This window comes from Apteryx mantelli, chromosome 27 (assembly GCF_036417845.1).
Source record: "Apteryx mantelli isolate bAptMan1 chromosome 27, bAptMan1.hap1, whole genome shotgun sequence".
In the NCBI taxonomy this organism is placed as follows: Eukaryota; Metazoa; Chordata; class Aves; order Apterygiformes; family Apterygidae; genus Apteryx; species Apteryx mantelli.
This window is the reverse complement of record NC_090004.1, coordinates 7922889-7944317: the sequence shown is the minus strand read 5'-3', so window position 1 is coordinate 7944317 and position 21429 is coordinate 7922889. Positions and strand designations below refer to the sequence as shown.

Below are 21429 nucleotides of genomic sequence, written 5' to 3'. Positions count from 1 at the left end.
GCCACGGGCCGGGGGCTCGCGGCCCTGCCGTTCGCCCCCAGACAGGGGTCCCCAGCGCCCCGTGTCCCCACGGCACCGCCTGCCCCGTCCCGCAGGGACCCCGTGTCCCGCGCGGCTCCCTCCGGGCGTCCTGCCCCCGCGGGCCAGCCCGGCCTGTGCGCTCGGGCTGCAGGACCCATGGGAGCAGCTGGGGACGCTGCGCAGCCCTGCCGAGGCAGGGAAGGGTCTGGGAGCCCGTCGGCGTGACTCAGAGCCGAAGGGGAACCGAGAGCGCTGTTGTGGGGCAGCGCCTGCTCCGTGCCCCAACCTGCGACCAGCCCCACGGTGCTGGGGAAGGGGGACCCCTACCCCGGACCGTGCGGGGAGAGCGGAGCGCCCAGCACGGATTTGCACTCCCGCGGGGGCAACACCAGCGCCTCCTCGGGGCACAAACCCTTTCCCCGCGGCGCAGGGCCACGCCAGGGCAAGGGCAGGCGTGCACCAGGTGGCAATGTGCAGTCCCACCTGCAAACCCGGGGGTCTGCGGCCCCGTCCGTGTGCACAGCCCATCCACACGTGCCCGAGGATGCACAGCCCATCCATGCACCCAGGGATGCACAGCCCATCCATGTGCCCGGGGATGCACAGCCCATCCAGGAGCGTGGGGATGCACAGCCCATCCATGCACCCAGGGATGCACAGCCCATCCAGGAGTGCAGGGATGCACAGCCCATCCACACATCCCGGGATGCACAGCCCATCCATGCGCCCGGGGATGCACAGCCCATCCAGGAGCACGGGGATGCACAGCCCATCCACACATCCCGGGATGCACAGCCCATCCAGGAGTGCGGGGATGCACAGCCCATCCATGCACCCAGGGATGCACAGCCCATCCAGGAGCGCGGGGATGCACAGCCCATCCACACGTCCCGGGAAGCACGGCCCATCCACGCGCCCGTGTGCACCCCGTGCGCACCCGGGGGCGATGCAGCCGCAGGGCAGCGCAGCTCCCAGGACCCAGCGGCTTCGCAGGCTCGGAGCAGCGCTGGGCCCAGCTGAGCCCGGTCCCGTGCCCCCACGCCACCGGGTGCCACCGGGTGCAACAGGGTGCAGGGAGGGCAACGCTTGTTTTCTGTCCAGCTTTGTGTTTACAGCTTTCAACTTCCCTCCAGCCGGTTCCCACAGAGATGCCCACGTCGCCATAGTTACCGGAACGAATATTCCTGCTCTTGGCAGTAAACAGCCTGCAAGAAGGCAGATTTCCGTGGTAAAATGCTGGGGGTTGCTACACCCAAGGAAAATGTTGCAATGGCAACTTCTCCCTCCCCATCCTGCCCAGGGCTGGCGGCTGTGGGAAACGGCCCCCGGCTGGGAACGGCAGCGCCGGGCACTGTCGGAGCCACTGCAGGGGCACCAGGAGGAGGAAAAGAGAGAACTTGTCCCAGCTTCTCCTGGGAGCAGCCGAAACCCCTCCATCGCCTGCACTGCGGGTGCCAGGAGCGCGTGCCGGCTCCCCCTCGAGCATCCCGGCCTCGGGGACCCGCAGCCGGGGACAGACCCAGCACGGAGCCCGGCACAGGCTGGCCACAGCGCAAGGGCTGCGGCTGCTGGGCAGCAGGGAAGAGCCCACGGCAGCTTGGCCCCGGGCAAGGCCGCGATCGCGGAGCCACGGACGTGCCGGGGCGGCGCTGGGCTCCGGGCGGGAGCAGAGCTCCGGAGCCGGTCGTGCAGAAGCCCGGCAGAGCCCCGGCGCCTGGCTGATGCAGGCTGATTTTCAGCCCGGTGCACGGTCATGTCTTTCCCATCCATGCTATCTTTGTCCCCCCAAATCTTTCCTGGGGGGTCAGAGGCCGGCGGGTGCGTGGGGCCGCTCAGGGCCCAGCGGGGAGGCGAGCGCGCAGCAGGGCAGCACATCCCAGCAGCTGCCCTGCGCGGGGCGGAAACACGGAGGCCGTGCGCGTGAAAAACAACCTTTGCGCAACGTTCTTGCTGGAGGAGGCAGCCCGCGACACGAGGGCACAGGCCCGGCGGGACGTGCCGGGAGGAACGGGCCCCGTGCAGCCAGATCAAACCCGTCCGTTGACATTTCCCGGTGCAATTCTGCAGCCTCTCTGCGCTGGGCAGCGATGCAGGCGGAGACGCTGCTTTGGGGAGCCCGGGGGCCGCACGGGAATGGGGCCTGGCGTTGTTCTGGGGTGCCGCTGGCTCCCGCAGCCGACCCTGCAGCCGCTAATCCTCCTCCCTGGCCCCAGCCGCAGCTGCTAATGGCCAGGATGGATTCGCCGCGGGTGGGAGAGCTGCTGCCGGGAGCAGCAGAGCCGAGCCGGGAGGAGAGAGCAGAGAGGCAGCCGGAGGGGGGGGGGGAGTGGTTCTGGGGCAGGAGCAGGAGCAGGAACAGGGCAGGAGCAGGGGCAGGAGCAGGAGCAGGAGCTGGGGGAGAAGCCGAGCTGGAGCAGGAGCAGGAGCAGGAGCAGGGGCAGGAGCTGGAGCTGGGGGAGAAGCCGAGCTGGAGCAGCAGCAGGAGCTGGAGCTGGGGGAGAAGCTGAGCTGGGGCAGGAGCTGGAGCAGGAGCTGGAGCAGCAGCAGGAGCAGGAGCTGGGGGAGAAGCCGAGCTGGGGCAGGAGCAGGAGCAGGAGCTGGAGCAGCAGCAGGAGCTGGAGCTGGGGGAGAAGCCGAGCTGGGGCAGGAGCTGGAGCAGCAGCAGGAGCTGGAGCAGGAGCTGGAGCAGCAGCAGGAGCTGGAGCTGGGGGAGAAGCTGAGCTGGGGCAGGGGCAGGAGCAGGAGCTGGGGGAGAAGCCGAGCTGGGGCAGGAGCAGGAGCAGGAGCTGGAGCAGTGGCAGGGCTGGGGCAGCGGCTCCCAGGCCTCATCCTGTGTTTGCGGGCGCCCCGTCACACCAGCGCACAGCAGGCCATAATGTTCCTGCCAGCTTCCTGCTCCCGTAACTCAGCTTCTACAGTTTTGACGCAACAGCCGTGCGTTGCTCCGGTGCATCAGCCCCGGGCAGCGGGAGCGCCGGTGGCCAGAGCCGCCCCTGCGCCCGCCGCTCCCGGCGGGATGGAGGCTGCCCGGCTGCCCGCCGGGGCCCGGGGCAGAGCAGGGGCTTTGGGGAAGGAGCTGCCGCCCCGCGGGGTTGCTGGGGCGCGGGGCGATTCGGCCGCGTGCCGTGCACCGCCAGCAGCCCTCCTCGGCGGGGGAGATGCTGGGCGCGCGTTTCGCCCGCGCTGCTCCCCTGGGCGCCGCTGGCCCCGTGGCAGTGCACGGCGCGGAGCTGCATGCATGCGGGGCAGCGTGCCGCCAGCCTCGACGCACGCACGCTCGAAGCCCCGTGGTAAACAGTTGTTTGCACAATAAATGCCTCCATTGCGAAGGCTGCGAGCGTGTCGCGGGTTGGGCAATCCCTGTTTACCCGGATGCTCCGGCTCCGTCCTGCTGGACCCAGGCTTTTCCCCACGCCCACGGGATGCGGTGCCACCCGGCGCAGCTGAGCCGACCTGCCCGACCCCGGCCCCAGCCCCGGCCCCGAGCTGCCATGGGGCAGCAGCCAGTGCCCCAGTGCCCCAGAAATCCCCGGCCTTGGGCCCAACCTGGGCCAAGAGTGGGGAGATACCGGCGGCAAAGCGGGGGCTCAGTCTGCCCTTGCGGCACCTCGCTGGTCCCCTGGCTCCGGGGCAGGTCGCCGGGTCCGGCCGGGAGCCGCTGGGCTGGGAGGCAGTGGCTGGGGTCGGGGGCCGGATCCTGCCTGCGATGGGCCCCGGCCCAGGAGCCCCTGCAGGTCCCGCAGCGCTTCCTGGCCCATGGAGTTTGCGGGATGGGAATGCGGGCGATTTAGAGCAAATCTAAAAAAATAGGACTGCTCTCGCCAGAGCCAGGCTTCAGGAGGGATGGTCCACGCACGGCCGCAAGCAGCCGGGGGCCGGTGCTCCCGGGGACCAGGAGCCTGGGAGACGCATCCCAGGCGAGGACGCTTGAGCTCAGGGGGACGAGGATGGGGGGGACAGGTGCAATCCCCGCTGTGGGTGCTGAGCGGGGCTGCGGGAGCGGGCTGGGAGCTGGGAGCTGCCCCGTGCCGGCTGCGCTCGCAGCACCTGCCCCTGCCCCTGCCCCTGCCGCTGCCCCTGCCCCTGCCGCTGCCCCTGCCAGCACCGTGTCCCCGGCCCCTCCGGCCCCGCGAGGCTGCAGCCGGGGTGGGTGGGCGGCGGGTGCTGGACTCCCTTCCTGCCGGCGAGCGTGGCAGGCGCAGCCTGCGGGAAGTGTTTTGCAATCACCTTCTCCAGAGTCGCAGCAATTAACGGCACTGGTTTTGAGGAACTAACGGCAAAAGCAGCACGTTAGCAAATGGGCTGAGCACGGCGATGCACCGGGAGCCGGAGGCCAGTGCTGGGAGCGGGCGGTGAGCGGCGGCCGGGCGCCGCCAGCACGGAGGCGAGGTAGGGATGGGGCGCTGGGTCCGGCTGGCACGATCCGGTGGTGCACACCCCGCGCGTTATCCACGGCTGCACGGGGGGCTGCGGGGTGGGGACGGCCGCGTGCCGGAGCCGGGGCGACCCACAGCGGCTGCTTTTGCGTTACCTGTGCCAGACTTGTCTGCCCCAGGTGCCAGCTCCGGGGAAGGATAGTCCCAGAGCCGGGTGCTGGCGGGAGCACACGAGGGGGGCACACAAGGGGGGCACAGCCGCGAGCGCCCCAGGGAATCGGGGTGCCGTGCAGCCCCGCAGGGGCAGGAGAGGCGGCTCGGTGGCTCCGCTGCTCCGGGCACGGTGCAGGGACATCGGGGACCGTTCCCGGCACGGCCGGGGGCTGCAGGTGGAAGGAGGGAGCAACAGGGAGAGGGTGCAGGCAGGACCCCGAGGCCCTGCAGATGCGGCCGGCCCCGCTGCGTCGCCCACATTCATCCCTTTCCTTCTTTCTGCTTATCAGAGCACGCCGCCACCCCAAACCCCAGCTCTAGCCCTCGCTTAACCGCAAATCTGTCCCCAGCAGAGACAGAAGGTACCCGAGATAAGAGCAGCTCGTGCCCGGAGCGCAGCTCAGGATACCAGTGCTGAGAAACGGGGTGAGCAGAGTCGAGGGCTGGTGGACGGGGTGTCCCCGCGCGGGTCCACGGTTCCCGTGGCTGGTGCCCCGCCGGCAGCTCGGGTCCACGCCGCACTCTGGCCATGGATGTGTCAGCGCTGCAGGAGGGAGGCTGTGCCGAGAGGACGTTTGGCTCCAGGAAGCATCCGCGGTTGTCACAGCAAGGAGGGGATCTAATCCGGCCGCTTCCCGGACCCCATCCTGCCTGGCCGCAACGAGCCGGTGTCTGAACTCCAGGTGATGCCAAAGCCAAGGAGCGGATCATGGGCAGGCGCGGCGCGGGGACGACCCTCCTGCAGCGGCTCTCCCTGCTCCTGCTGCTCTCCCTGGGCGGTGAGTGGCTTCCCCGGCACTGCCCTGGTCCAGGCAGGACGCTGCCCCTCCGCCCTGCCCCGCCGCCACAGGGCCGGACGTGATGCCCCTTTCCTGCCCGCAGGGACCCACGGCTGCGCCTCGGTGGCCGTGGGCTCGCCCGTCGTGCCCCTGGGATCGGCCGTCACGGCGTCCTGCACCGTCCGGAGCGAGCTGTGCCGCGGGCTGGAGCGCGGGAAGATCCGCATCGCCTGGATGCTGGACAGCGAGCCCATGGCCGGCAGCCAGCAGCAGGGCCCGGGGGGCACGGAGGTGTCCAACCTCACCGTGCCCCACTTCAACCGCAGCCAGGCCAGGCTGTGGTGCCTCGTGGAGTGGAACGGCACCCGGCAGCGCGTCGGCATGGCCGAGATCCAGGCGGGCTGTAAGTCTGCTCCGCGGGGCGCGCGGGGCCGGGGCTGGCGGCGGAGGGGAGCCGCGGCTCTGCCGCCGGCTGCGGAGCCGCCCTCCGCACTCCGCCTCGGCGGCCCCGGGCACGCCGCCGCTCCCGGGACGCGGGCTTTGCTCAGGCTCCTGCGGCTGCTCTCCGCGCAGACCCGCCTGCGAAGCCCTCCAACCTCACCTGCATGCTGAACCTCAGCGACTACGGGCTGACGTGCCAGTGGGAGCGGGGAGCCGACAGCCTGCCCACCGCCGTCGCCCTCAAGTGCGCCACGTAAGCCGGCGAGACATCCCGCGCCGTGCCCCGGCTTTCCGGCCCGGTTGCCCCGCTCATCCCGAGCCCTCCCATCCGCCCCGCAGGAGCAGAGCGCAGCGGGAGGCCACCGGCGAGGCGGTCACGGGCTGCACCCCGCGCGGCGGCGGCCGCCGCTGCACCGTGCCCCGCAGGCTGCTCCAGCTCTACCGGAAAATGGAGATCTGGGTGTCCGCCCGCAACGCCCTGGGCACCGCCGAGTCGGAGCGCCTCTGCATCGACCCCATGGACGTGGGTGAGTGACGGCGGCAGCCTCCTGCCCCGGGCGGACGTCGCCGGCCGGGGAAGCTAATTATCAGCGAGGGAGGGATATTAGAGCGCCATTAAAGCACGCCAGGTTTTTAGGTCATATTTTACACGCCGGTTCCCATGATAAATGGCTTGCGATGATGAATAGGTGCCAAAGCCGTACTATAGACCGGAGCGGCGTGTGCCAGCTGGGTATGAGCCATCGCTTGACCTGCTGCTCTCCGCAGCTCTCACCAGCAATTGATTACCCATTTATTGAGGAGGTCTATTAAAAATACATTCGGCTCCCATAAACTATTTATAAAAAGAAACCTTCTCAGACAGTGCGACTGGTCGTCCCTGGTCTGCACCCGGGGAAGGGCCGCCCGCAAAGCAGCAAAATGTTTTGGGGACATTTCCGTGTAATCCCCCGCGGAGCCGGCCAGAGCCAGGGCTGCGGTTCGCGGCGTTCGGACACGTGCGAGGACGCAGCCCTGGCGGAGCCGGGCGCTGCCCGTCCCCAGCATCTCCAGCTCTCCCTGGCTTTCCCCCAGCCAAGCTGGACCCTCCCACGCTGCAGAGCATCCGGTCGGTCCCCTACCAGACCGACTGCATCTCCGTGGCCTGGGAAGCGGCCCGCACCAGCGCGCACATGGAGCTGCAGTGCGAGCTGCGCTACAGGAGCCCCGAGGACCTGGCCTGGGCACTGGTGAGCGACGCCGGGCGCCGGGGCTGCACGGCACGGTGCTGCGCTGCAGCGGGCAGGCACCAGCACTTCACACGCCTACGCGGGGGGCTGCTCCTGGCCCCGGCTCCGGCTCCGTGGCGGGATGCACTGGCAGAGCCGCCCCGGCGGGGAGCTAACGCAGCCCCCGCTCCGGCTGCCCCCAGGTGCCCGGCATCAGCGGCCAGGCGCGGCCGACGCAGCACTGTGGCTTCCTCTTCGGGACGCAGTACCACTTCCAGATGCGCTGCCGGCGGCCCTCGCCCGGGGGCTACTGGAGCGAGTGGAGCCCGGGCAGGAACTTCACCACCCACGAGAAAGGTGGGTGCAGGCGCCGCGGGCTGCAGCGGCACGGCTGGCGCGGGGCATCGGGGTTGCACGCGGGGCGCCAGCCGCGGACACGTGCCCCTCGCGGCATCTCCTCCGCCTCTCTCCCGCGACAGCCCCGACAGCGAGACTGGACGCGTGGTGGAGCACGCGGCCCGCGGGCGCCGGCCAGAGGGTCGAGGTCCAGCTGCGGTGGAAGGTACTGTGGGTGGGCGGTGAGCGCCCGGGGGGGTCCCGCCGCAGCGGAGCCGCCCCAGCGCCCCGTCCCGCCTCTCTGCGCCCGCAGGCTCCGCCGCGGCGGGAGGCGAACGGGAGGCTGCTGGGCTACCGCGTGGCGCTGAGCCCCCGGCGCAGGGGCCGGGAGCCCCCCGCCGTCTGCGACACCACGGACACCCGGTGCAACTTCTCCGCCCCGGCGGGGGCCAGGAGGGTCTATCTCACCGCCTACAACGCTGCCGGCGAGTCGGCCGCCACGGAGGTCGTCCTCCTGGAGAAGACGGGTGAGTGCCGGCGCGAACCTCCCGCGGCCTCGGCCGAGCAGCGTCTCCCGCAGCCCTCCGGCACCTCGCAGCCCGGGGGCTGCAGGCAGGGCCCCGAGCCCCCTTCCCGCCCGTTGCCCTGCCGCAGGGGGTTGATCGTGTCTCCCACGGCCGCAGCCCCGGCGGAGGTGCTCGCCGGGGCGTGCAAGCTCGGGGCTGCCCGTGAGGTGCAAAACCGCTGCGCGGGGCAGCGCGGGAGCCCGGGCAGGCTGCACCAGGAGGCGAGGTGGGAGCAGGGAGCTGGGGACGGGATGCTCCCATCCTCCCCGCCGTCGGGGCTGGCAGCACATGTCATTCCGCTGCAGGGCAGCCCCTGGCGGGGCTCCGGGCCGTGCCCGGTGGCGAGCGCAGCCTCTGGGTGCACTGGGAGGCACCACCGGCCCCGGCCGCCGGTTACATCCTGGAGTGGCACCGGACACCCTCGGAGCCGGCCAGCTGCAGCGCCTGCTGGCAGAGGGAGCGCGACGGGGGCACCACCAGGGCCCTGATCCAAGGTGAGCCTGGGGCGAGCGGCAGTGGGAGCACCAGGGGGTCTCAGCCCTCCTCCCCGCCGGGGCCGGCTCGCTGCCTGCTGGAGGCTGGACACCTCCCGTGTCACGGTCCAGGGCTCCCGGCCCGACTGCCCCAGGGCCAAAACCTGCCGCGAGGCCGCCCCGCATCCTGCCTCCTTGCTCTGACTCCGCGCCCCGGGCAATGCACCGGGTCGTGGCCGGGCCAGCCCCGCTCGGGCAGGCTGCGTGGGGCCGGCACGCAGGGACGCCCGGGGCTCTCGGCAGCTGGAGCCCCCAAACGCCCCGCTCTCCCTCTGCTCTTCACTGCAGACGGCATTGAGCCCTTCCAGCAGTACAACATTTCGGTGTATCCCCTCTACAAGGATGCCGTAGGGGTGCCTGTCTACACAGCAGCCTACTCCAAGCAGAAGGGTACGTGCGCTCCTAGCAGCCGCATGCAGGTCCCGCACCTTGGAGGCGTCGGAGTCGCCACTCGGTGCTTCTCCTGCCCAGCCTGCCCCCCTGCCCCGCGGCTGCTGTTCCGCACAGTGCCCCTTCACTGCTCTTGCTCCCTTCCAGCCCCGTCCTGCGCCCCGAAGCTCCACCTGAAGAGCATCAGCAAGTCCCACGCTGAGCTCTGCTGGGAGCCCATTCCCGTTGAGATGCAGAACGGCTTCATCACCAACTACACCATCTTCTGGGCCAACAGCACTGCAGATGTGTCTAGTGAGTCCTGCCTGTGTCGTTGCTGTCCCTGCTCTCTGCCCAGCCACGGCTGGGCCGGGTGGGGACCTTAGCAGGTGTTGTCCCTTGGTCAGAGTGCAGATGGGTCCACGCACATGTCTGGGTACCGTATGGGTACCCCCCGCCAGCAGAGACCCAAAGGGGTGCAGCCGGCTGGAGCAACGCAGCTCCCAGTGCTCCCTTTCCAGGAGAGCGGGTCAGCTCCGCCGCGGCATCCCGGGGTGGCCGCAGGGCTGCTCCCGGACCCCGCCGGGCTGGACGTCGCTGCTGCTGGCGCCCTGTACGGGGGGGTGCAGACCGCTCTGCCGATGGCATGGGTTGGGACGGCTCCTGTAGGGCTCACGCTGCTTCCTCTCCTGCGGCCCAGCCTATGCCCTTCCCCGCTTTTCCCGCTCGTGCTGGAGTCGAGCACTTCTGTCCTTGCAGAGGAAACCCTCGGTCAGGCCATGCAGGGTGACGAACAGGCAGGGCCAAGCCACCCAGCGGGCCCCGGCCTCCCTAACCGCCGCCGTGTTTCCCTAGGCGCCGTTGTGAATTCCTCTCTCAGCTCCTTCGTCATCTGGGACCTGAAGCCTTCGACGCTGTACAAAGTGCACATCATGGCTTCCACGGCGGCGGGCAGCACCAACGGCACCAGCCTGACCCTGGTGACCATGGTGCTGGGTAAGGCAGGGGTGCAGCCTCCCACGGGCTCCGGGGACCTGTCCCGCGGCCCTGGGCGCTGCCGTGCTCACGGGGCAGCTGGACGCATGGGCAGGCGGGTGGTGAGGGGCTTTGCCCTCCTCGGGTCCTGCCCCAGCCCCGCAGCGGAGGTGCAGCGCGGCGCCCCGCCGCTGCTCCCACCCGACTGCAAGGGGCGCTTCCTGCAACGATCCCCTCCTGCCTGCTTCCCAGATGACATTGAAATCCAGTTCCTCTTCCTGACCCTTGGGCTGATCTTCGTCCTGCTCATACTTTTGATGATCTGCTTCCAGAAGAACGGGAGGTGAGTGCCACCGAGAGCCCCGCTGCGAGGCTGGGACCGGCCTCCTCTGTGCTGGGCTGCTCTGGTCGCCCTTTTCTCCAGCCGTGAGCATGGCCAGAGCCCTGGCTGTAGCCCGTCTGTTGGAGGAAGCGTATAAAAGTGGGCAGTGGAGGTGTCCCGCTATTTTCTCGGGGGATCTGCAATCATGGGAGCCTGATGTGTTCATATCAGGTCAGCCCCAAGCCACCTCATTTCAGGTCCTCCGTTGACCCTTCTTGTTCTGCAACCACCAGGGTGAAGAAGCAGTTCTGGCCCAGCGTCCCCGACCCTGCCAACAGCAGCCTCGGCAAATGGGTGCCAGCAGAGCTACAGCAGGTGGGACCTGGCAGTCTGCTCTCCCCGCACCTCCCCAATCCCCCACTGCCTCCCCGTTTCCCACCCAAGCACCTGCGCAGAGGCTGCACCGTGCTTTCGTGAGCAGCCAAGGCTGTGGCCATGCTCTTACCAAGGCACAGCACCTCTGTGCTCTGCACGGCCCGGAGGAGCCCAGGGATGGGGACCACGCTGGGGCTGGGCGAGTGCAGTGTGCCCCGGGGCGCAGAGAGCTTCCCCCGCGCTGCGTCAGGAGGGGGACGGAGGAGGGGGCGCATCCTGCAAACACCTCCGTGCCGCGGTGGCCAGGCTGAAAGCCCGCTGTTCCTCCAGGAGCCTCTGCAGATCCCTGGCGTGAGGGAGCCCGGCCTGGCGACCATTTCTACTGTCACAGTGCTTGAAAGGGTAGCAGGGAAACAGCCGTGGGGCAAGGACCCCATGGCAGAAACCACCAGTGGCTTCCCAGACCTGTCCAAGTCCTACGTCCAGCAGGATGGACCTGGCACACCGAGCAGCAGCAGAGGCACGTCAGAAATGAGTCAGAGGTGCTACAGGAATGGAGGCGAGGCAGTCCAGTATGCGAAGGTGGTCGGGGACGGTTACAAGGGCCAGCAGCACATCCCATCTCGCCTCTATGTCCGGTCCAGCTCCACCCAGCCCCTGCTTTTCGATGGCACCCCCAGCCCCAAGTCCTATGAGAACCTGTGGTTCCAGGGGGTCGCCCCGGAGAGGCTGTACGGCCAGGGCAGCAAGGAGGACAAGGGCTTCCTCGAGGAGCCGCTCATCAACTTCCCCCTGCTGCAGGGCCTGAAGATCGGTGGGGCTGAGGAGCTCTGTGACTTCCAGAGACTGTAGCTCTGCGCAGAGGCCAAGCAATGGGAAGCACTAATGACTGCACCCGCTGGCCCAGACCCCTGCACCTTCCCGGAAGGGACATCCAGCTGGGCTCAGCACCACATGCCCAGAGCACCCCTGCCCCAGTCGGGCCGGGCAGGCCCTGCCTGCAGGCAGCCTGAGCCATGCCCCGGGCTCGGGGCAGCCCCGACGCGGAGCTGAGCATCCTCCGCTCCGTGCCCTGCACTGAGACACGGAGCAGAGCAATCCCGGCCCCGCACAGAGCCAGGCCGGGGCATGTCCTGCTGAGGCTCCTGCTCATCTCCCCAGCTCCCACGAGCAGATCAGCACCCGGCTCCAAAGGCCTTGCTGTGGGCACGAAGGGAGGAGAGACTTGCCGCAGCGGAGGAAAGACCCCTGCGAGGGGAGTGCAGGGTGCGCGGGCAGCGTGTGCTCCCCCGAGCCCGGCCTCGGCCGCGTCCCTGCCGCTGCAGCCGTCCCAGCGCCGCGCTGCGGGGAAGGACCCTGCAGCGACCTAGCTAAGAGACCGCCAAGCTCCCTACCTCACCGTTTAAGCTCACCGTTCAGCTGCCCGGCGGCGCTAGGCAGCTAAGGGATTTCGCTGCACTTTGGGAACCCCCAGGTCACCCCGTGCTGTTTATTTCTGCTTTTCCACGTGCTCATACAATAAAAAGGGGGGATATTCTCCGCGAACCAGGGTCAGAAAGGCTCCGTGAAGGCCAGGGCTCCACGAACAACCTGCTGGCAGCAGGACACGAGTGGAGCTGCAGCTGTGAAACACCCTGCACAGGGCCGAGGCGGCACCAAAGCGCCCGCGGCCCGGCACCACGATGAGGTTTAGGCACCCAAGAGCCCCTAGACTTCCCTTGACCTCCATCAGGGGAACGGAGCTGCCTCATCCGGCAGCGCTATAAATGACCTCGAGCCCGGCGGGCTGGGACTAGAGAGGTGTCCGGGACAGGCACCTTTCTGCTTTGGGCCTCCTGGGCCGCTCGGATGGCGGGAGAACATCGCACCGCGCTCGGCGCCATGGCCACCGGCTCCCCCCCCCCCACCATACCATCCCGCCCCATCGATGCGCTCGGCCGCTGGCGCCTGGCGGCGCTCGCTCGGCGCTCGGCCGGCCGCGCCTGGGCAAGATGGCGGCGCCCGTGTCGGCGGGGCGGTGAGGCGAGGCGCGGGCCATGCTGGCGCTGCGGACGGCGCTGGGCCGCTGCCTGGCCGGGCCGGTTGGCGGCGGGGCCGCGGCCTGGGGGCTCGCCCGAGGCGGCGCGGGTGAGGCGGGCGAGCTCGGGCCACCCGAGGGAGGGCCCCGGGGGAGGAAGAGGAGGCCCGGGGGGGAGGAAGGGGCTGGAGCGGGGAGCAGGGCCCGGGGGTGGCCCGAGGGGCTGAGGACGGGGGGCAGAGGCGGTCTCGGGGGGCCGGAGTGGCCGAGGGAGGGGGAGAGGGGACCGAGGTGGCCCTGGGATCGTCCTGGGGGCAGGGAGCTGGGGGGGCCCTCGGGCAGGGGGCTGAGGTGACCCTGGGGTGGCTCTGGGGGGCAGGGGGCTGGGGTGGCCCTGGGGGGCAGGGGACTGGGGTGGCTCTGGGGCCATCCTGAGGGCAGGGAGCTGGGGAGGGAAGGCCTGGGGCAGGCGGCTGAGGTGATCCTGGGGGGTAGGGAGTTGGGGTGGCCCTGGGGACAAGGGGCTGGGGTGACCCTGGACTAGTCCTGGGGGACAGGGGACTGGGGTGACCTGGGGGTGGGAGCAGGGGTGATCCTGGTTGTTGGGAAGCCCCCAGGGGTGTTTGTGAAGGTAGCGGGGGCAGTGGTGATCCTGGACATGGCAGGAGTGTCTGGGGGGAAACAGAGCATGGGGTTTGCCCTGCAGTGGGGCAGGGAGCTGGGGTGACCCCGGGTAATGGCAGAGGCATCCCTGGGGCAGGGGTGGGCTGGCACGTAGGGGACGGTTGGAGCTGAGATGACCGTACACCCATGCTGGGGGCAGCAGAGCCGAGTGCCAGGCATGCACATCTGGTGCTGGAGGTTGCCTGCTGGCACTCCTTGTCTGTACGCTGCTGCTGACACCCGCAGGCTCTGCCCTGAGCGTGGCAGGGACACAGACACAGCTGAGAGGACTCTGAGACCAGAGTAGCTCAGATATGGCATGCCTGCTTGGCGTACACACCCAGGGAAGTTACTGTGAGCTGAGCTAAGGTGGGGGTTAGAGCTCTGTAGTTCCGTCTGTGCATGCAGTTACCACGCAGTAAGCGTGAGACGGCGTACTGAGCCACAGGGAGAGCTGCCCTGCGCTCACCACTCACTGCGCGCACGCTGGAAGAGGAAGAAGCCCGTGCAGGGACCTCATGTGTCAAAAATCCAGAGCTTAGCTAGCTGACTTCTCAGCAAATGCCTTTTGTAGGCAGGTACATGGGCTGGCAAACAGTCTGTACTTGAAGATGTGTTTGTGGCACAGGTGAATAATCTGAGGCAGGTATTGACTCCAACAGCTGGGGCCTCAAAAGAGCAGTTAGAACAGCTCTTAACAGATTGAAGAACAGCTCTGTTCAGGCTGGTGGTGAATATTCTTGTCTGTATGAAGGTGTGCTGGTCAAAGGTTACTGCCAGATCTCACTGCCTCTCTGCTCTGCCACTGGAACTCTTAGGAACCCATCCAACTCACGCATTAAATTAGTCAGATTAGTTCAGACCAGCAATTTAAACCCTACAAATGAACACAGTTCAGCTGGGGAACACTCACATTATCTGCTCAGGGGCAGGTTGGGCATTTGTAGTGTCTTCCTGCTAGCTCTGTTCTTCCCATCGTTTGGATTCAGAGTACCCTCAAGCAGCACAGCTTCACCCATTTGTTTAGCACCAGGATGAGAACCACACCGGGACTGTTCCACACTGCCTGTGGGACAAAAGACCTATGTTGACTACTGACCACCTCTGAATCTAAATACTCTGATCAGAGTTTTCTATTATAGAACTGGTGGTGCTTAATGAGCATATAGGTAAAAAGCATGCGCAAGTCTGATAAATCTTTGTTTTCTTCCATCAAGCTTCCAATCCCTTTATTCAGAGAGCCAGATGTTACGCCAGGCCTGTAAGAAGGAAAAAGAAAGGTACGTCTGGATTATGAGGCCCCGTTTTAAAATGTTTTACTCTTGACTCTATCGGAGTTGTACCCTAATGCAGCAGGAAGAGGGGGTATTTGGAGAAACTGGCTAGACTTGGCTAGACAAAGACATGGTGACAGTCCCACTTCAAAGGGGAGATTGGACTAGAGACTTTGCAAGGTCCCTTTTTGCAGTTCTGTGAATCTATAAATAATTCCATGCAAGCTCAAAAGTTTTTCAGAAAATTCAGCAGTTCATGAATATGTGGCAAATTAGCAGCTGTCTTCAGCAGTTCTGATCTCACTGGGCTATATACCATGTTGTAAATCCAGAGTACTGAAGGCAAGAGGCTAGATCCCATTTTATTAACTGAATTTCTCTCATCTTGGTTTGATCTTAGAACTGCTCGCTGAGTTCATCCTTTGGAGCATCCAGTCTATTTTCTTTGCAGTTTGTTTCCTCTGATCTAGTTTGCGAGCATGACTCAGAGCTCTCACTTAGTACTGCTGTCCCTTAAATGTTTATCTTTTCTTTGTAGACTTCCCCAGTCATTTAGATGACCTTCCTCCAACGATGCTGAAGAAAGATTACGCCAATGTACCAATAATAAATAGGTATGATGTAGGGAAAGGGAATGACTATTCTCTTCCAAGCTTTGTATCTTAGACGTACACTGCCACAATATGCAGTAACTGTTGCCTCCTCAATACTTAAATAACTGATATGCAGTTTAGCAGAGAATTGCAAACTTGTTTTGAATGTCAAATTTACAAAAGCAGTCACTGATTAGGGATGTGTTAGGTTTTTGTTTACCTAACGTAAGATACACTGAGCCTATTTCTCAGAAGCACTCATTGCTCATATCTTCTACAGACATCACAGTCCATGGAAATAATGTATGCCTCTCTTGAAATCAGGTGCTAGAGAGTATATAGTTAAACACTCAAAATGAATGGCTGCTTCTGAAATTTGGACCCAGAGGTTTTGTGTTTTTAGGCTTTGATTCCATAACTGCTCATGTGTGATGCATGGGGAGCCCCAAGTGGCAAAAATGAGACTTTCACAGATCTTTGGAAGCGCAGGTCTTGAAATTAATCATTTTGTCCTTGACTACTTACATGAGGGTTAATCTTCAGCACCCAGTTTGCACATAATGTTTTTTTTGGAACTGCTGAGACTTCATCATGATTTTAAATAATTCCTGCTGTGCTTCCCACAACAGCAAAACTGCTTGCTATACATCTGTAATCTTAGATGTGATTTTTCTTAGGAATACAAGAAATAGCTATGGCTGACTGTTTTAGGGGGTAGGCAGGTTGCTCTAAATTTGTAGAATAAATTGAAGTTCCTTGAATAACTTTGAGAAAAGTTAATTTGTTCTGAAAACCTAACTTTATTTCTGTTGTTAAATACACTTTTTTTCTTGCTTATAAACTGATCTGTAACCTCCTTGCAGTGTTGATGATGTAGTGAAAAGATTATTGTCGCTGGAAATGGCAAACCAGGTTAGTGTCATTCTGCTTGCCTAAAAACTAAGGTTTAGTGGCACAGTCATGTAAGACTGGCCTATATGGTTAAATGCCCTTCATTTACTTTGTTTTTAAATGTTGCTAAGTGACTGCAAAGTATTAAATACATGATGGTATTTAGTCTTGCATACTCTTAAAATTTATCATAAAGTAAAGTCTCCTTTATGATAATAATTACACATTAAAATGAAAGAAGAAAATATTAAAAAAATCACAGGTGGAAATCCAGCTCCATTATGTTACTGCTGATGTTTGGCCCATGTTCCAGAAAATAGTACACTGGACAGCAGATTTTCTGCAAATGACTTTTTTTTTGTATGTTGAGAAAACATAGTAAGTCAGAAAGGCAGGACAAAGATCTTGCCCCTTCTTGCTGCTTACCACATAAACCTGAAAGGTTGCAACAAACAAAGGCGACTGCTGTGTGAGATCAGCCTTGGTTCTTTGTCTTCTGTTCATGAGAATGGCAGGGCCTCTTCAATCCCCTTCTTTTATAGTCTTAGGAAGAAGGATGTGGCTGTACTCTTGACTTAAAGGAGGGTGATTCTGTCTTCTGCTGAGATCTTTTCTGTGCTGCTTCCCTGCTATACTCTGCTGTGAGCACTATCCTGCATGCAATAGGTTCTTTTTTGCAGCATTTTTTGCATATTTGGGACAGACATTGAGTAAAGCTAGTAATTACAAAGCCTTTATCTGGGCACCTGGGGAGGGAACTAGGGTGTCTCATACCTATAATGCTCCTGAAGAACTGACAAGCTCTTTTCTGTTATCCACAGAAGGAGAAGATGAAGATAAAGACTCAGCAGCTAGTGGAGAAGGTCAGGAGGTCTCCCAATGACAATGGCTCCTTTGAGGTGCAAAGTAAGTTAGAGAAGCAGAAGGAGGTTGTTGGCAGATGACATTTCTCTTTGGTTTTGTTCAGCTATTCCCACCTCATCACTTGAAGTTTCCTATATCAGTTAGGAGAATCTCTTTCAGGAGAGCACCTGGGAGGCAGGTAGCCTGCAGTATGCACTGAAAGACCTATTCAGGATTTGGGAATGTTGCAGTGACAGTGCATGTACTTACTGGCAGAGGGAGCAGTTTGAACACATGTTGTTAGAGTCTGTGGCTAGAGAAGTGCTGAAGAAATCTGAAAGCCTCAGGTTACTGCCTGCCCACAACAGGGGAGTTCAGTCTGTGTTTATTTATCGGTACAAATGAATGACTTTCCTAGATGTGTTGGAGAGAAAAGTCACGTAAGATTTTTTGATACTATCACTGCATTACTCAATGTGATATTGTGAAACCACCTCTTTTATCAGTGCTTTCTCATAAGAGAATCTTTTGTGGCTCTGCTTCACATAGTTAGGGTAATGCTTCTCTAAAATAGTCCATACTGCTGCAATTTTTTTACACTGGTGTATACCTTCTACTTTTGTTTCCATGGCTTCTGCACCTGCAATGTTCAATCTATATCTGAATGAAGCAGGGGCATGAAGAGAAAAGTGCATGACAGGAGCTTTGTTGAAAGATCACTTTCTGGATTTGGAAACAGAACCTTTTTCTGCCCATATATGAATCTTTTCCAGAGATAGTAGAGCCAGTGGCCAGGCTGCTGCAGAACAGTTCACTTGGCAGAGTATTTTCTATAATTTTTGGAGGGATTCATCTACCTCAGCCCTATAAAATACTTAACCTTATATTAAAGCTCCACATAATTTGGCAATATTTTCCTCCATGACTGCATCTGTAAAAGAGATGTGCTTAGCAGGGCTCAACTCAGGCTGGTGAAAGTGATGTGAAGCACCAGAAATTCAGTGGCACAATTGACTCCATTCCAATTATATCTATTACAAATGTCTGCTAGGCTGCTTTCCAAATCTCTACTCTATATCCACCCTCCAAAGGCAGCATGTGCATTATTCTGCTTGAAGCGCTCATGTGACATGAACCATTGTACTGCGTTCAATACAAAAATGAAATATCAAGTTTAGCCATAGAAATTGAAATCCCTTTTCCATAAGAGAGCTCTGGCTGAAGCACGGTGTAGGGACAGTGCAGGGGTGAAGCCCGTATCGCCACTGACCCAGATGCACTCCTTTCTCATGAATAAAGGCCTTCAGTTTCTTAGGCTGCCACTAGCACCTTTTTCCAAAACATGAAATTACAAAAAAATTTAAATATAGCCTGATGCTGCTGTTAGAAAGAAACTCATAAACTGTGTCTGTTCCTCCAAAGCTTAAACGAAGTGAAGAGAAATGCATGTAAAGTCACTGGTAATTAAGTAAGGCAAGAGGCATTCTAGGGATAAATTCATATGGTATGTTGTTAAAATTTTAAGCACTAATTAAGCAGCTTTACAGTAATAGTTCTCACTTGAGCTTATGTAGTTTATATTTTATGGTTTGTTTTGCATTTATTTAGAAAGCTGTGCAGTAATATTTGCTGTGGTGCAGTGGGCACCCATAAGGACAGCAGTCCTCAAAGGGCGATTTGAAATGGAATGAAAATGATACTGTCTCACACTAGGAAGCTGCTGCTTTCACGCAGTTTCTTATGTCTGTCCTTTATAGTTGCTATGTTGACTGCCAAGATTCGCACTTATGAGGAACATCTTCAGAAGCATCCCAAGGTATCGGTAATCTGAGCCTACAAGTCTGAGACAGCAGCTGTGCTGGTTGTTTTCTGAGTTTAGAGCAAAAGGATTTTAACTCTGGGTATGGGGAGGGTAGAAACTAAATGAGTTTGTAAAATAGCTGTAACTGTTTCCTCATGCCAGGCTAAGAAGTTGCTGGCTCAGTCACAACTGAAATATGGAATGTGCTCTTTTTGTTACTGGCTTGGTGGAAATGGCTGGGCAAATACCTTTGAACAGAGTTTAGCTACATCTGTTCTTGTTGCAGATATGGTTTCATTGCTTAGTTTTCAACATAACTGATGTGAGCACTTCAGCTGTATTCTCACTCTGTTCTGCCTGTGAAAGTGTTTAGCAGACAGGACTGTATTAACATCATAATGACTGGTTTCCTACCTAAAGTTACTGGGGTTCAAAGCCCAAATGCAAAACATCACAACCTATAAGCTTATGAACAAGATATCTTAAAGGTTCTTAATGCAGTTGAAAAAGGTGGGAAATGTATTATTGAAGTATATTTGAAAAAGTTCATAATTATTTGTTACTTATAAAAGTGTGAAGGGTAAACCAGAAAAGAATTCAGTTTTAAGAAGGCAGAAGTTCTACCAAATGTTTCAGCAGAAAGTGACCTTTTGAAATTACTTGGATCAAGCCTGCTTCTTACAAGAATTGCTTGTATAGGGTAGAGAGGAGATTTCTTCCATGATGGATTGCCCTTAATGACATGGTTCAAGTTATGCATGCTCCCTTCCAAAGAAAAACCCAAACTGTTAGATGGAGCCAAGTCACATTTTATTTTCATATTTATTTTCATATTTCATATTTAAATTCTTAACAAAGGTAGTGCTTCTGTGTTATTTCTGGAACTATACATTTCAGGACAAGCACAGTTTTTAGCCAGTAGGCCTTCCTTATAGTCTTTTCCTCCTAGCCATTGCTGCATTTGCCAGCAGAGTGGAAAGTGAAAGTGAGATTTAGGGGAAAAAATGCACCACTTGAAACTGTATACTAGTTGAAAATAGTCTTTGGGGTTGGGGGCGGAAGGTGCAAGTGCAAAACATAAAAAAAGCAATTCCAATGAAAAGTAAATTAAATCTTCTTGTAATGACCTAAAGTGCTTGCAATATCTGAATTGTTCTAAGATATTGTCTTTAATCTGATTGTTTCCTTTTAGCCATGATCTGGTTCATTTTAAGTAATTTATTGGAATGGAAGTACAATTTATCTGCAATCTAGTGAACATTAAGTCCTTTGCAGGATAAAAGTAACCGTCGTCACATGCTGATGGATATGGATCGCCGGAAGAAACTCCTTGCATATCTTCGTCGTGTCCGCTATGATATCTTTGAAAACACTTGCAAGCAGTTGAATATCCAGTACACTTTGCCCCCTGCCTACTCCAGAAGGATCACCAAGCGCTGGCTCGTTAAGAAGGCTTTCTGCCTCAGGGTATGGAGCAATCAAAAGGAGAAAGCCACAGAGCTGGACAGGAGCAAATCTCTTTTGTAGAAGAGCATAGTTAAGACAATTAGAAAAAGTCAATAGATAAAAATTATTTTAAGCTGTCTTGAATTTGGAGCGACAGTGATAATATCTGTAGAGTAATACATAAGCTCTACAAAGAGCTCCCAAGAGGCAGTTAAGTAGTGGGCAGTGAGGCTTGTGCTGCAGATGTGCTCTGCTTGAGACCTGGAAGTTGTGCTGCCAGTTTGTTCAGAAACGTATTTGTGCACTGACTCAGAACAGCCTTTCTTCAACCCTGATTAGAGCAACTAGTATGTGAGACTATTACATCCGATGGCGCCTTGGGAACAGAATGTGGGTATGGCCAGTGTCTGATCTCTTTCGCTCTCCATGAATTGGCGTAACTGCTGTGTGCAATATCCTTTGGTGTAACTCTAAGTGGAATGAAAAAGCTGGACAGTTCCTCCAGTTTATAGCTAGTAAACTTCAGTCCACTAAAATTATAATTAATGGATGGGGTAGGTAGAACAGAATACCTGAGAATGGTACCCTAAAACCAGGGCTGTTTGGAGTCCCGGAAGGAGGAGGAGTGTGGGAAGGAGCTGATGAGACTGAAAAGCACCGGGTGCTTTCCGGCCACAGCTGCAGAACTCCCAGCTCTGTGCTGTAACAGCCAGCAGCGGTGCGGGATCCTCCTGACAGCAGCACCCAGCTTTGCCTCTTCCCTTCTCTCACCTTCTTGTGCTTCTCCTGCAGGTTTTTAAGGAGGTGCAGAAGCTGAAAGCACCAGAGAGACTAAAGCAGAGGCAAGAGTGGCGAGCAAGAGCAAAGGCCAGAGCTGAAAAGGAGAAACAGGCGCAGCAAAGCGAGGGGACCCCTGTGTAGCAGCAGGCTGAGGAGATCTGGTTCTGCCTGCCTGTGACAGAGCCAGTCGCTTTAAAAAAAATAAATAACTAAAGACACGGTGTCCTCTGTCCTCACGTTTATGTACGATCTGCAGCACATGTGAGTACCCAGAAACACACAGTAAGTGATGTGATTCAGAGCTTTCATGCAAGGTTGCTGCTCAGACTCTCCCTGAGCAGTTTGTTCTGTGTGCAGTGTGTGCACGCACATGGGGTGCGCTTGGGTGTGTGCAGTGTGCTTGTGCACGCACAGTGTGTGTGTGCACGCGTGTGCAGGGTGCTTGTGCGTGTAGCGTGCTTGTGCATGTGTGGTGTGTGCCTGTGCATGCAGTGCTCGGTCACGTGCGGTGTGTGGGTGTGCGTGTGCAGGGCGGTTGCGCGTGCACAGCGCTCGGTCACGTGCGCTGTGCGCCCGTGCACCCCCGTGCCGAGCGCTTGTAAGCGCA

The 21429-nt window shown here is 59.4% G+C and overlaps 2 protein-coding genes across 2 annotated transcripts; both read left to right on the top strand.

Moving 5' to 3' along the window:
• The first annotated feature begins 5113 nt into the window (after positions 1–5113).
• On the top strand, positions 5114–12041 carry CSF3R (colony stimulating factor 3 receptor). The gene is made up of 15 exons (XM_067311387.1): positions 5114–5389; positions 5493–5792; positions 5963–6083; positions 6170–6357; positions 6905–7059; positions 7242–7395; positions 7518–7600; positions 7688–7901; positions 8246–8434; positions 8762–8863; positions 9011–9157; positions 9698–9838; positions 10070–10160; positions 10433–10514; positions 10845–12041. The coding sequence occupies exons 1-15, from the start codon at positions 5320–5322 to the stop codon at positions 11364–11366; spliced, it is 2559 nt and encodes an 852-aa protein (XP_067167488.1). The 5' UTR covers positions 5114–5319; the 3' UTR covers positions 11367–12041.
• A 473-nt stretch (positions 12042–12514) lies between these two features.
• Positions 12515–21043, top strand: MRPS15 (mitochondrial ribosomal protein S15). The gene is made up of 8 exons (XM_067311566.1): positions 12515–12641; positions 14412–14474; positions 15007–15082; positions 15925–15973; positions 16774–16858; positions 18553–18611; positions 19872–20063; positions 20835–21043. The coding sequence occupies exons 1-8, from the start codon at positions 12551–12553 to the stop codon at positions 20961–20963; spliced, it is 744 nt and encodes a 247-aa protein (XP_067167667.1). The 5' UTR covers positions 12515–12550; the 3' UTR covers positions 20964–21043.
• Positions 21044–21429: the final 386 nt, after the last annotated feature.

What these genes read in the sequence shown, in the direction of transcription:
- CSF3R (XM_067311387.1), top strand. Translation starts at nt 5,320, where the DNA reads ATGGGCAGGCGCGGCGCGGGGACGACCCTCCTGCAGCGGCTCTCCCTG. An exon ending in CAGCACTGCAGATGTGTCTA is followed by an intron (nt 9,158 to 9,697) that starts GTGAGTCCTGCC and finishes GTGTTTCCCTAG; the next exon opens with GCGCCGTTGTGAATTCCTCT. An exon ending in TGCTTCCAGAAGAACGGGAG is followed by an intron (nt 10,161 to 10,432) that starts GTGAGTGCCACC and finishes TGCAACCACCAG; the next exon opens with GGTGAAGAAGCAGTTCTGGC.
- MRPS15 (XM_067311566.1), top strand. Translation starts at nt 12,551, where the DNA reads ATGCTGGCGCTGCGGACGGCGCTGGGCCGCTGCCTGGCCGGGCCGGTT. An exon ending in AATGTACCAATAATAAATAG is followed by an intron (nt 15,083 to 15,924) that starts GTATGATGTAGG and finishes ACCTCCTTGCAG; the next exon opens with TGTTGATGATGTAGTGAAAA. An exon ending in TGGCTCCTTTGAGGTGCAAA is followed by an intron (nt 16,859 to 18,552) that starts GTAAGTTAGAGA and finishes TGTCCTTTATAG; the next exon opens with TTGCTATGTTGACTGCCAAG.